Here is a 14,620-nt window from a genome sequence, read left to right as displayed (position 1 = left end):
CGGGCAAAATAGTTCCTAGTCTAGAGCAGCAAACTTTCCTCAGATCAATCTTGCAAAAAATATTATTCGTCTACTTTTTCCTGGGATCGTGGTTTACACTTCAGTAACTTTGAGTGCTATACTTGAACTTCTGATATTATTTGAAAATCACATTGTATTAGATATTTGAATAGATTCCACGTACGTTCGATGCTACGTTTGGAAACCGCAATCACTCTACTTACTATTCATCATCATCATCATCATCATCATCAGCCGTATTCATCCCACTGCAGGGCGAAAGCCTCCCCAAGTTGGCACCAAAGTTTCCTGTCATTTGTTTTTGCCATCCACCTGATCCCTATGAAACTTGCTATCTCATCCCTCCATCTGACTTTCTGTCTGCCTTGGTGTCTTGAGCCCAGCCAAGGCCTCCATTCTGTGACATTCTTTGTCCATCTATTATCTGTTGATCTTACAAGATGGCCAGCCCAATGCCACTTCTTCATCTTTATTGTGTGGATTATGTCTGTAACTTCTGTTTGGCTCCTGATCCATGCCACTGTTTTCCTGTCCCTTTTGGTGTAGCCCAGCATACATCTTTCCATGCTATACTATGCAGTTTTCAGTTTTTGCTCCATCCTCTTAGTAAGTGACCATGTTTCAGCTCCATAGGTCATGGCTGGTAGTACACATTGGTTGAAACCTTTCGTTTCAGAAAAGTTGGCATCTTACTTCTCATGATGTCATTGAGCTTGCCAAATGCACACCAATCAGCCCTAGTCCTCCTCTTTACTTCATCCATGTGATTGTGAGTCATGTTGATTAGTTGTCCTAAGTACACATATTGGTCCACCTTTTCTATTTCTGTGTTCCCTACCATGACCAGCTGTTCTGTGGCGAACTGGTTGAACATGACTTTTGTCTTTTTCATGTTTATCTTTAGTCCCACTTGATTGCTTCTCTGGTTGAGATCATTGATCATTTCTCTTAGGTCTTTACTCTTTAGCATTGTCTGTTATTATGACTATGTCATCTGCGAAGCGAAGGTGACTCAGGTTGTCTCCGTTTATGCTAATGCCCTTACTTTCCCAGTCTAGGTGACGTATAATTTCTTGAAGTGCCGCACTAAACCGTCTATTTATCATACTTACTATTATTTCCTCTTAACAAAAAGTAACGAAACATGTTAGATTCAAAATTCTACCAAATATCGACCGGGGTTCGAACCAGCTACCTATGGATTCATAGTCGAGACGCTATACCACTATGCTACGAGACGTCATGCCAGATTGCCGTCTATTTATCATACTTATTGTTTACGGAATAAAGCGCATGTTATACACACGATTACTAGTATATTACCAATGAATACGTATATAATCTCCGTTCAATAATGAACCCTAACCCTAACCCTAACAGCCTCACCCCCCCCCCCACTTTTCTCAAAAAAAAGTTGAGATTTTTATTCCACTAGAAACCTCTGGCTACATATGTTTATGTACCAATGCATAACTCGCAAACGCAAAATCGCAATCAACTGAAATTTTGGGAATACACTTTTCGTGGATATCTACTGAAAAATGTCATAAAAAGAGGATGCTAGGATCACGAAATCCTCTTTAAAGGTAAATATAATTAACTTTATTCAGGCGTTTCTTCAATTCCCCACGTTCGATTCAGAAGTAAACACTAATACCTCGTGCCTCCCGGCCACTGACCTGTAGAGGTCAATGCTCCCGGCGCGTGGAATCAATCCGGGATAAAAGGACTATTTTTATAACTATTGGGTGATCAATGATCATTATATTTAAATATAGGCCTTCGCGTGAAGGCCTATGATTCAACGGGTTGTCTAAAGTTTGGCCCCTCGCCGAGGTTTAACCATGACTTAATCGTGTACTTTTTAGCATCTGAGGTAAAACAAAATACAAAAACTAGGCCTACTAATAATTAATCGAACGTCATGTCATACGAATTCAACCAATCAAAATTAATAACGACAAGTTCTAATAAGGGGCTGTGCAATAATTATGAGCCCTGGGGAGGGTAAAATTGGGGGGGGTGGGTGGCAAGAAAATTTTGGCGAGCCGAAAGGGGGGCAAGCAATTTTGGCAAGCCGAGAGGGGGACAAGCGATTTTTGGCACGCATTCATGGGGCGCCTTTTTAATAAAACACTCTAAAAAGGCTTAGGAAAACAGTACGGAAACGCTTAAATATGCCGTGCAAATTTTACTGCTCGCTGCGCTCGCGACATAATTTGGGATCCCAAAAATTTGGCATGTTCAAGGGGGGGGCAAAGAATTTTGGCGGGCCGAGAGGGGGGCAAGCGATTTTTGGCGAGCCGTTTGGAAATTTACCCCCCCCCCGGGGGGCTCATAATTATTGCACAGCCCCAGTGTAGCACAGCCCCTAAGAACTATTATACAATTATCAATTCCAGCTCCTGCATGTGACCCCTCATTAATTTCCCTGGATCTTTGGATGTATTGAAATAGGTATTAGCATATTACCTGAAAAATCAATATTAAGTGCTGTATAGTGCAAGTTTTCGTGCCCCTCTAGTGAACATAAGCCTAATCATACCCATGAAAATATGCATGAGATGTCATGTCATCGAGTTGGAACGGATTATAACCAAGTCAGATAGCCGGGTCATAGACACTTCATATAAATAAATAAATATCTCTGGATGTCACATCATACTCTGTTATGTGTTTTAAGGGAAATTCGATATAACTTGTTTCATTTCTTGATCAACGAACGATTTTGGGATTTATATTATACTGATACTGGTCGTGGTGGAGTCTTCGGAAGAACACAAGCGTGTTGGGATCAGGCAAGAGCATAAAAATGTAAGTAATATATTTTGTAGTGGATTAAAAAAATACTTGAAAAATTCTCTAGTTTTTAAAGTTTGAAACACAGTCTGACGCATCAAGTGAGCAGTGCCACCTTCTATCATATCATTTCCACTTAAGATACAACCATTCAATGAATTGTTTTAGACTATTTTCGCTTTTTATAAGTAAATCAAAAGGAATATTTTTTTTAAAGATGTTTCTGTTGTTTGTTTGTTTGTTTTGTTGCTTGTTTGTGTTTTTTTTAACGCAACAGTTCGTTTTTTTGGGGATTTTGATATGTCTTTATAATCTCATTTGTTGTAACCCAATACCTTTATTATATTGTTCATTTCTTGAATGGTTCAAACCTTTAAGGGATCTAGAATGAGCGTTTATTGTGTTTCGATAGTATTTTTTGTGGGACATGAGAGCACCTCAGACCTATCGAATTGCATTCTGAATACGAAGCATGTCTTGAAAATCACAATATAATACAAATTTTATAACAAATTATAAAAATTTCATATTCAAATTTTTGACATAATAACAGTCCTCGAAATAAATTTTATAAATCTAATGATATATTCTTAAAGTGTATGTAGCTGGGAGGAAAAGCCGACGATCAATTGGAAATTTTGACCTTTCATATTGAAGATATGGATTTTTTTTTTTTTTTTTTTTTTTTTTGGGAAAAAAATCCATATCTTCAATACGAAAGGTCAAAATTTTCAATTGATCGTCGGCTTTCCATCCCACCTACATACACTTTAATTATAAATCATCAGATTTATAAAGTTTACTTCAAGTACTGTTAAATATCAAAAATATCAATTTTTAACGATTTGCCATAAAATGTGTATAATATTGCGAATTTCAAAAATCAAAATTATTTGATATCAGAAGGACATTCTTCGTATTCAGAATGCAATTCGATATGTCTGATGTGCTCTAATGTCCCAAAATAAATACTGTCCAAACGTTCATACCCCTTCCCTTAAGAAGAACATTTAGGTTATGGATGTCCTTTATTGACATGATTGATGCTCAACTTGTTTAATATATTAAGTCAGGGACAACCCGGGGGGACAACACAAATACAAGACTTGCAACACACCCTGCAGGCTACAGCGTCCGTGGAAGCTGCTTGACCAATCTGTCCGATTTTCATGAAGTGTGTTCAACAGACAGACATATTATTCTGATCCAGACAGACAAGTCTGTAGCCAGGGTATTTTCTTGGGGTGCAGATTTTCCATGCAAACTTTTTCAAGAGAAATTTTCATTGTGGCCAAAAAATGGACATTAACCCCCTCTGCAATTGATATTAATGGACAAATTTCACAGAAAGGTCATGATTTGGGGTATACCTATACCTACATTTGTGATATTTTTGGCAAAATTTTGCTATTTGTAACAGACAATTTGCCTATTTATGGGTGTGTGCCATTCTTTGTACTTACTCTAGCTCAGTAAACATGGTATTATGCTTTATTGTAGAAATCCCTATCCCTAGGCCAAACTTCCAGGCATAATAAACATGATATAAACTTGATTACTTGAGGAGCAGCGTGGCACACTGGTTAAGGTCTTTGCCTTTGGTGCAAGAGGTCCCGGGTTCAATTCCCCGCAGGACCAAACAAAAATCTCCGCTCTCCCCGTGGTTCATCTGGTAATGGCGGGGCAGATGATCCATGATAAAGACCTCGTTTCAGGCGGTCCCGATCAGGGTAACGCCCGATTGTCGGCTACACTTGACTGTCCTGTAAAAATACCCCCGACCAGCTATCTACGGCGACCCCCTTCGTTCACCAGGTCACTAACGCCTGGCCGAAGTTTCATCAGCGTTATCTCCTAGATTTCAGCTGTTAATGCCTACATATGCCCGACATAAAAAAAAATAGTTATACTAATTTATCATAATTTCTTTATTGCCGACATTTGTCTGATTAGATCATGTCCATTGCATTGTTGGGAGCTCTGCAGAATAATGACAAGAGAGAACTATAATTATAATGTGCAAAAATGATTGGGTTTCTTTCTTTTTTCAGGTTCCGCAATAAGAAATCAAAAAAGGAAGAAAAGTCATCCAAGAAGAAATCAGGTAAACAGGACAAGGCATCCAAACAGGTACAAGCTGTGAAACCTGTGATAAAACCTGTATCACCAAAGAAAAGAACAGAGACTCGTTGCATGAAGAGTTTTCTCTAAAAGACGTCTCCAACATCAACGAGAGCAAGGACACCGTCCCAGAAAAGCATGTCCAGAATTTAGCACATGATTCGAAGGCAGAAGACACGGAGGTGGTAAGTGTGATGACTATTATAATAGATGCATGCTCTGTTTGCTGGCCATAGGCTTCAACATAAAAAGTCCAAGTTTTGAGATAATTTCTCAAAATATCTAGAGCTATCTCAAGAACCGCTGAACCAATACTAGGCTTGTTTGTTCTCATTTTAATGCATTATCATGGTGATTCCAACAGGACGAGAAATCCAAACATGTACAAGCCGTGGAGCCTGTGGCACAACCTGTATCGCCTAAGAAAAAAGGCGGAGACTCGTTTCCTGAAGAGCTTTCTCCAAAAGACGTCTCCAGCATCAACGAGAGCGTCAGCAAGGGCACCGTCCCAGAAAAGTCTGTCGAGAATTTAGCACATAATTCGAAAGCAGAAGACACAGAAATGGTAGGTGTGATGGCTATATAGATGCATGCTCTGTGCTCAGTGTTTGAGATATTTTCTCAAAATATCAAGAGCTATATCTCAAGAACCGCTTAATCCACTTTGCAAATGAAGAAATGCGACAGCACTGCCCCTGGACCCCTGCTTGCCGGCCCCAAGACCCCCGCAAAATGGCCGCCCCACTTTTCAAGACCGTCTGACGCCCCTGATTTTAATCCATTTATATACTGATTCCAAACAGGTACAAGCCGTGGAGGCTGTGGCAAAATCTGTATCGCCTAAGGAAAAAGCAGAGACTCGTTGCCAGAAGAGCTTTCTCCAAAAGACATTTCCAGCATCAACGAGAGCGTCAGCAAGGACACCATCCCAGAAAAGCCGGTCGAGAATTTAGCACCTGATTCGAGGGCAGAAGACACGGAGGTGGTAAGTGTGATGGCTATAGATGCATCCTTTGTGTGATTGCCATAGGCTTCAACATAAAAAGTCCAAGTTTTGAGATAATTTTTCAAAATATTAAGAGCTATCTCAAGAACCGCTGAACCAATAACAGGCTTGTTTGTACTCATTTTAATGCATTTATCATGCTGATTCCAAACAGGTACCGGTACACGCCGTGGAGTCTGTGGCACAACCTGTACTACCAAAGAAAAAAAGCAGAGACTCGTTGCATGAAGAGCTCTCTCCAAAAGACGTCTCCAGCATCAACGAGAGCGTCAGCAAGGACACTGTCCCAGAAAAGCCTGTCGAGAATTTAGCACCTGATTCGAAGGCAGAAAACACGCAGATGGTAAGTGTGATGACTATTATAATAGATGCATGCTATGTTTGCTGGCCATAGGCTTCAACATAAAAAGTCCAAGTTTTGAGATATTTTCTCAAATATCAAGAGCTGTCTCCAGATCCGCTGAACCCATACTAGGCTTGTTTGTACTCATTTTAATGCATTATCATGCTGATTCCAACAGGACGAGAAATCCACACATGTACAAGCCGTGGAGCCTGTACCAAAGAAAAAAAGCGGAGACTCGTTGCATGAAGAGCTTTCTCCAAAAGACGTCTCCAGCATCAACGAGAGCGTCAGCAAGGACACTGTCCCAGAAAAGCCTGTCGAGAATTTAGCACCTGATTCGAAGGCAGAAGACACGAAGATGGTAAGTGTGATGGCTATTGATGCATGCTTTGTGTGTTAGCTATATATTTCAACATAAAAAGTCAAAGTTTTGAGATATTTTCTCAACATATCAAGAGCTATCTCAAGAACCGCTGGTCCAGGCTTGTTTGTACTCATTTTAATGCATTTATCATGATGATTCCAACAGGGCGAGAAATCCAAACAGGTACAAGCCGTAGAGCCTGTTGCACAACCTGTATCGCCTAAGGAAAAAAGCAGAGACTCGTTGCCAGAAGAGCATTCTCCAAAAGACGTCTCCAGTATCGACGTCAGCAAGGACACCACACCAGAAAAGCCTGTCGAGAAGTTAACACCTGATTCGAAGGCAGAAGACACGGAGATGGTAAGTGTGATGGATGGCTATTGATGCATCCTTTGTGTGATTGCCATAGGCTTCAACATAAAAAGTCCAAGTTTTGAGATAATTTTTCAAAATATCTAGAGCTATCTCAAGAACCGCTGTACCAATACCGGACTTGTTTGTACTCATTTTAATGCATTTATCATTTATAGGACGAGAAACCCAAACATGTACAAGCCTTGGAACCTGTGGCACAACCTGTATCGCCTAAGGAAAAAAGCGGAGACTCGTTGCGTGAAGAGCTTTCTCCAAAAGACGTCTCCATCATCAACGAGAGCGTCAGCAAGGACACTGACCCAGAAAAGCCTGTCGAAAATTTAGCACCTGATTTGAAGGCAGAAGACACGAAGATGGTAAGTGTGATGGCTATTGATGCATGCTCTCACTGCAAAAACAGCAGAGCAACACTTAATAAACACTTGAATACTTTAATGGCTAAGGTGGTTGATTGATTGGTTGATCGACTGATGTTTTATTGCTTGATTGATTGTTTTCATGATTTTTTTTCTTATTGATCATAAATTGATCAAGTTTAATTGTTTTGATATTGATTGATTGCTGATTAGTTTGTGATTGATTGATATATTGATTGATTGATTGATTGATTGATGTTTATTCATTAGCTTTCTTTGAATTTTTCAGACATCAAAACAACCTACACCAACTGTTCCACTCACACGGAAAAGGGTATCTCCATTGAAGACTTTAGTCCCTGATGATTCTCTCTCGATGTCACCATTGAAAACCTTGGTCCCCGATGATTCTCTCCGGATATCGCCATTGAAGACCTTGGTCCCCGATGATTCTCTCCGGATATCGCCATTGAAGACCTTGGTCCCCGATGATTCTCTCCGGATATCGCCATTGAAGACCTTGGTCCCCGATGATTCTCTCCGGATATCGCCATTGAAGACCCTAGTCCCTGATGATTCACTCTGGATTATAGAATCCGATATTACGGATTCGGACAAAATAGTTTCTAGTCTAAAGCAGCAAACCTTCTTCATATCAATCTTGCAAAAAACGTTATTCGTCTACTTTTTCCTGGCATCCTGGTTTACACTTCAGTAACTTTGAGTGCTATACTTCAACTTGCGATAATGAAAGACAGAGACTAATTCGCGTCTGGCGTCAGGGCAAAGGCGCACCGTGATTGGTTACCGGGCATGTCAACATGTGCAGTACGACATTTTCTGTCTAGTTGTCAGAATTTCAGACGCGAACTAGTCCTTTCATCCCATCTCGGTCTTTCATAGATGAGTGTATTTTATTTAATCAGTTGATTACCGTATGTTTACATTCAGACCCTGAAACGTTTTTGGATTATTTTAATCATGTTAATATATTGTGAATACGGATTTGGAAAATATTTTGTATTAGGCTACAGGGGCCTATTTAGATATTACTTCATTGTCTGTGCATTTTCAGGGAAGTGCTTGGAACTTATTATTTGGCACATGAAGCTATAAAAATATTATAGCGTTTTTGTTAACAATCATCATGATCATCAATCACGAACCTTACTGAACATGTTCATCAGGACTGTTATGAAACATAATAGTAGAATTTTCTTATTTCTAGTCCAATAAACAGTACTCACTGTGGACGTTTCGATGTCTACCAGACATCTTTTTCTACACTATTGTTGTTGTGACGAACTTCTGTGTACTACTGATGCTGATGGTTGCTTAGCAACGTAGTTGCCAGTTCTCTTTCCAAGAAGATCGTCAAACACGTGACTGAGAATGTATTGCCCCTCGTCCCTGTTCATGATGGTCTCCTGTTTTCTGATTTGTATCGCCTCCTTAATCATGTTAATCCACCGCTTGTATCTATCTGCCTCTTTACCAACTACCTTAGCCTCTTCCCAGTCTATAAGTGTCTTGTTTATACATCACTTCATCGCATTTAAAAACATGGTACCCTCTGCGTATTTTCGAATATACCGAAACCCCGGGAGGGGAGGGGGTACTTAACACAAATGACCATATGGGTATGTTCCCCGGAAAGACCCCCTTTTTTGGATTCGTAGCTCCGAAAAAAACCCTATATACTTGACCAAAATACAGCTCCAAAGGACCCTCGATTTTGATCATTTCAGCTCTAAAAGACCGCAAAATTGCTCATTCCTCATATTTCTTGGTTTTTTTCCAGGTGATTTTCAACCAAAAAGTCAAGAAAGACCCTTGCTTTTGACTGTTCGCAGCTCCAAAAGTCCCCATTTTACTTGTTCGCAGCTCCAAAAGACCCCCTTTTACCGGTATGCCGTCAGCTCCTAAAGACCCACCACCTCAAGTCAAAATTTCGGGGGAACAAACCCACCAAAATTTTTTGATGTGCCTCCGGGACGAAACATTATTCAAAAATTATGAAGGTCTATGTAAAAAAAAAATGAGGTACTCACCTTATAACGAATCACCGTAACCTATAACGTAATCGAGTGTAACGTAACGTAATATACCGAGATACCGAGATATAACACGTAGGCTATAGGAAGGAAGGAATTACTCGTATCTTTAATAACTTGACATGCTTACTCCCGCGGTCACCGTTCCTCTCCCAAAAAGCACCCAAGACACCACTTTAAAAAATCTCACCAAAACGTTTTGAAATAGGCCTATGCATAAACTTATGAATAAAAATTCATGTGCCCGTGTTCTAGAAATACTTGAAAATCGCTGGGGAATGTTAGACTGCTTTGCATTACCTTTTTGATAAACAATTCACTCTTATGCCATTCCATAAAACACAACACATCCCCATCCAAACGACCATTCTGCCCAGACAAAAAAAAAATTCTCGGGCTTCGCGGTTTTCGGATGGAGTGGTTATCGTCAGGCGGGTCGTCAGGCTGAAATTGCAATCATTGCGAGATAAGTTGATATTAAAGTATGAATTTCCAAAGGGGCTATGAAGTAGACTATAGGAATGTGTACCGTATGTTTATACTACAACATCATAATATTTGTGTATTGTTTCAGTTCTTACAAAAGATATTTTAAATTTACAGTGCGTCTATAAATAATTATTATGTAATGTGCATTCTGCAAACTATATGATATAAATTGTTATTACGAATGTAAAGAGAAAGTTCTGTGAGTGTGTTTTTTTTTTTCAATATATCAAAATTAACATGAACTATAATTTCGTACTATAGAAAATAAGGCCTACCTAACAACATTGCATAACAAAAATAAAAGAAAGTTGTTGCCAACTTCTTGGTTTCGCGCCATTTTGACAGGCCATATTTTGGTAATCAAATATCCGATTAAAATAAAATTTTCAGTCTTGTAATCAGGAGAGAATGGACTCATATATTTCAATCAGACAAAAATCTATATCCAATAGCGCTACCTTAAAGCTAGCATTATAAGTATCTCCTTAACTAATAACAAAAGGTAGTACCCACTGGTATCTTGGAGGCATTGTCTTTTTTTAAAGACATTTCTTGTTTTTAAATAAGAGTCCATACTCATTTATTTTTATACCATAACTACTAGTATTCGTTTTGATGAGGAGACCGTTCATTTTGATTAGGTGTATTTACCCAGGGAGCAAACCCCCATATTTTGATGCAAACTGACTTGGCAAGATATAAAACGTGTCCTATATAGATGGATTCTATGGACTATACGCTACATCCCTAGGGTGGACACGTTTTGAAATCAGCTGCACAGGGGGTGTTATGGGGGTCAAAGTTTGCCCCCGAAAACCCATTTTGCAGCGTAATACTTAATATAGTGCACTATAATGTGACGAAATCACCTTTTATTTGCACAAAGATTAGTAAATTAATGATTAAAATTATGCCATACATTTGATTGGACTGTGCCACCATGTTGGGATACTGGGGGGGTATCAGATGAAGTAGAGCTGCGCATATATGGCATGTGTGGTATCATATTTCGTTAAATTTTGCAATCAATACACTGATCTGATGTGCTGTTTCACATTCTTTCCATGTTTCTGGATAGATAACAAGTAGCTAGATCCTCTTCACGATTCACGTTCTTGAAGACCCACTCCTACTTTAGAATAGACACCTTTTTCTATCCTGAGTACCCTCTGCCTAGTAACAGAGACCCGACGCCATTGACCTTATCCAACCCAACCCAGTCCTTGACCCAGCTAGCCATCATCAGTGGCGTGTCGAGGGGGGGATTTAGCCATTTAACCCCCCCCCCCGCATAACCCTGAAAGCCCCTCTGAGCCTAACACCCCCACCCCACCCGCAGGAACAGATCCTGGACCCCGGGGGGGCACTCCCTATCTGAAATGGCAGGGATGTGCCTCGGCCATGTTAAAAGTAGGGGGCATTCAGGTCAAATGTACAATTACAAAAATATGGGGTCATTCAGTACACAACCTAAAAAAAAATGGGGTCATTCGGTATGAAACTTTAAAAAAAGGATGGTCATTGGGGTAACAAATTGTAAAATGGGAGTCATTGGGTACAGGATTGCCAAAAGAGTATCATTAAGTACACATAAATAAGTGCCAAACTGCGAAAAAACAACTTGGCCACCTTGGAAATTTGAGAAATCTCATTATTTCTGGAGGAGAACACAAATACCACCTAAATTGGGGAATTAAAAGGGGGGTCATTGGGTAGCAGGAAATAGAAAAAAGGGGGTCATTGAGTACATGAAATTTTTTTAAAGGGGTCATTGGGTAATAGGTAGGACCATAACACAAAAAAGGGGGTCATTGGGTACAAGCCGGTTTGAAAAAGGGGTCTATCCCGAGGCACATGATGCATATCTGTTATGGAAGTGCCCCCCGGGTCCTGGACATGCCGGTGATCATATAGCCTATAATGTAGCAATATGTACAGCATCATATCTGCGTCTCTCAGTATTGGTCACCTCTCTCTCTCTCTCTGACCACAAGCAAGCATGGACCCTGTGTTAATTTGAGTCTGGGTTTGAGAGCTTGGGTCAATACAGAAAATCCCGGGAGAAAATCCTGCCTTGTGAAAGCCCTGAAGGAGGAGACTGGACTGCAACCCGCTGAAGATATCTGGCGTCCCACAGATTCCATTGTTAGCACCAGTGTGATTGTTGATGCATTGTCTGTCATTCGCAAGAGGTCATTTGACAGAGATGCTCCTTTTCCAGATATTGCTGACCAATACAGACGATCACTAATGTCCAATCTATCCCAACGTACAGAGAGCATACACTGCTGTTGCGACAGATATTATGCCAAAAGCCTGAAGTCTGCAGAGCGTATACCAGATGGGCTGAAACAAGTGGAAAAGTGTATGAAGTGAGCAGCCAATTTTGTGCGCCTTTTCCAGCGTATCTAACAACAAATCAGCATTGCCTGTGTACCTCTGTGAGAAGTGGGTCAGTGATGAGATGGTCAACCCATGTCTATGATCGATGAAGTTGTTTCCGTGTTGAACATAAATGCACCCTGTTGACCAATGGAAGTGAGATTGCAGTTGAGCAGAGAAGTTGTAATTACTTCCTTACATCTTCTCTGAGTTAAGCAACTAAATTTCAACTCATGAAGAAGCGGATACATGGATGTTGCTATACACGCTGTCTATGTTACTCAAGTGGGAGGTGTGAAGCGGATAGTAATCTACACCAATGACACTGGTGTTGTTGGGTTATGCATCTACTACTATAAGACCATGCTTCGGGAAATAGGGTTAAAGTTGTGGATGAAAACTGACCAGTAGTGCTATCCCCCTATCCATGAAATAGCAGGCAAACTAGATACAGATCTGTGTCAGGCAGGGGTAGCGTTAGGTTTTTCAAACAAGGGATCAAAATTGCACATTTTTAAAACTATGGAGCCAAAACAATAGATATAGGCCTTAGGGGTTAAATTGACCCTTTAACAACCTCTAAATGGTAATTCTGTGCGCCAAAAGCTAAAAGAATGCGCCTATGACCCCATGGCGCAAGTTAGCGCTACCCGTGACAGGCCCTTCCACTGATCCACAGTCTCGGTGGACGAGATATTACGGCCAGCTACAGTTTCTTCATAGGAAAACCTACATGGTTAGAGAAAAGCAAGACCGTTCCACCTGGGTCATCTTGCTAGTTTTGCTGAGGCTGACCACAACCTGACAGATGGCGTCATTGACCAGGCGCGGCAGTTGTTCATTTCAGCCTACTCTTCCAGCAATGACATCGCCCGGTGTAATAGTCTTACAGAGCTCAGGGCTCACAAATTTCTGAAGAATGATACTACTAACTTAAAGAAATTACCACCAACCGAGGATGCATTTCGCCTTCACCTGGAGAGAGCAGCATATGCATGCATCATAGACAAAGCAGCATACATCACAAAGGAATGCGGATGGACTTCAGAGGGGGAGATCGTAAGTTCCACAAGCAATGTGAAATCCACCATGGCCACCAAATGTGTCAAAAGGAACCAACTGCTCCTGCAGGAAAGGGTGCCAGGGAAACTGCAAGTGTTCAAAAGCATCCAGATGCTGCAATATCGGCTGAATCTGCAGAATCTGTCAGAGGACATCCTGACGGTAGACGAGCAAAACTGCAAGAAGACTTGGAAATGGAACTGGCAGGTGAACTGGAGTCAAGTGATGAAGAAATTGGATCTGAAGAAGACATCCAATAGGATATTATTGTATGACTTCAACATTTGTCATGATAACACAATGTAGCTAAGCTTAGTACGTTTAATGGACTCTAAGACAAGAGGTACAAAGTTGGCTTTGATGTACATGTGAATGTACATGTAGTATCATCCAAATATTATAGATGATGGTCATATTGACAAAGGATTTACAGAAAATAGTTCCGATAAGAATGAAACATTCCACTGAAATAGCTGGAAGTCTTAAGACACCTTTAGCATTTTCTAGTATTCTAATATACACGATGTATAGCCTCATTAACCATGTTAGCGTTTTAATCATTCGTTCATAGTGTAGGCCTACATGTACACCTTAAATCAAGTGTAACTCTTTGCAGGATGATAAATTGACAAAACAAACACCACTTCCTGTGTTCGATATTAAATTTCCTTTCATTTGACACCAAACACGATATACTTTGAGCAAATTAGTAAAATGGTCCCCCCCCAACATGTGACCCCCTGTTGTAGGCCCCGTGCAGAAGATTTTTTTACGTGTCCACCCTAGGGGTGTTTATTTGACCCCACTGAACTGTTTGACACCCATGAGGTTTTTTGGCGCCCTCTACGGAGGCGCCAAAATATAGGCATGACTTTGTGATTCTTTGTGAAAAGCTTCTAATTTCACTCTTGCTAGATTGACTTCGCAATTGTTTTGCTAAAATTATGCCCAGCTCAGAAATAAAACCACAATTTGCTTGGATTTTATTTTATTATTGTTTTCTGATATGCACAGGATAAAATGGTGAGCGTATATTCTTTGTTTAAAATACAAAATTAGGATTTATAAAAATACCAAATAAATCCTGACCTTTGTATGGGTTCAACCAGTTTACCGTGTGCCTTAGAAACCCGATAGACGGTGACATTTGACCATACACTAGGATCCACAACATGCTCATCTATCATGGGAACAGTTCTTAAGCCCTAATACATTTGTAGGCCTACTTTCATCCTTTGAAAATTT

General features: G+C 40.3%; 1 protein-coding gene across 3 annotated transcripts; it reads left to right on the top strand.

The window, feature by feature from the left end:
* Positions 1-2,477: 2,477 nt before the first annotated feature.
* Positions 2,478-10,119, top strand: LOC140168159 (uncharacterized). 3 transcript variants are annotated; one of them, XM_072191482.1, is made up of 9 exons: positions 2,500-2,835; positions 4,872-5,126; positions 5,306-5,506; positions 5,745-5,926; positions 6,102-6,290; positions 6,469-6,654; positions 6,823-7,017; positions 7,188-7,388; positions 7,678-10,119. In XM_072191482.1, exons 5-9 carry the CDS (start codon positions 6,288-6,290, stop codon positions 8,104-8,106), a joined length of 1,014 nt encoding a protein of 337 aa, XP_072047583.1. In that variant the 5' UTR covers positions 2,500-2,835; positions 4,872-5,126; positions 5,306-5,506; positions 5,745-5,926; positions 6,102-6,287; the 3' UTR covers positions 8,107-10,119. The 3 variants fall into 3 exon arrangements, with proteins under 3 accessions (XP_072047585.1, XP_072047583.1, XP_072047584.1); XM_072191484.1 differs by lacking the exon at positions 6,823-7,017 and having other exon boundaries at positions 2,478-2,835; XM_072191483.1 differs by lacking the exon at positions 5,306-5,506.
* Positions 10,120-14,620: the final 4,501 nt, after the last annotated feature.

This window comes from Amphiura filiformis, chromosome 13 (assembly GCF_039555335.1).
Source record: "Amphiura filiformis chromosome 13, Afil_fr2py, whole genome shotgun sequence".
Lineage (NCBI taxonomy): Eukaryota > Metazoa > Echinodermata > Ophiuroidea > Amphilepidida > Amphiuridae > Amphiura > Amphiura filiformis.
This window is presented reverse-complemented; position numbering and strand designations above follow the sequence as displayed.

Bases quoted from the DNA above. Each gene is read 5' to 3' on its own strand.
- LOC140168159 (XM_072191483.1), top strand. The intron at 6,655-6,822 runs GTAAGTGTGATG...TGATTCCAACAG, and splicing joins AGGCAGAAGACACGAAGATG to GGCGAGAAATCCAAACAGGT. The intron at 7,018-7,187 runs GTAAGTGTGATG...TATCATTTATAG, and splicing joins AGGCAGAAGACACGGAGATG to GACGAGAAACCCAAACATGT.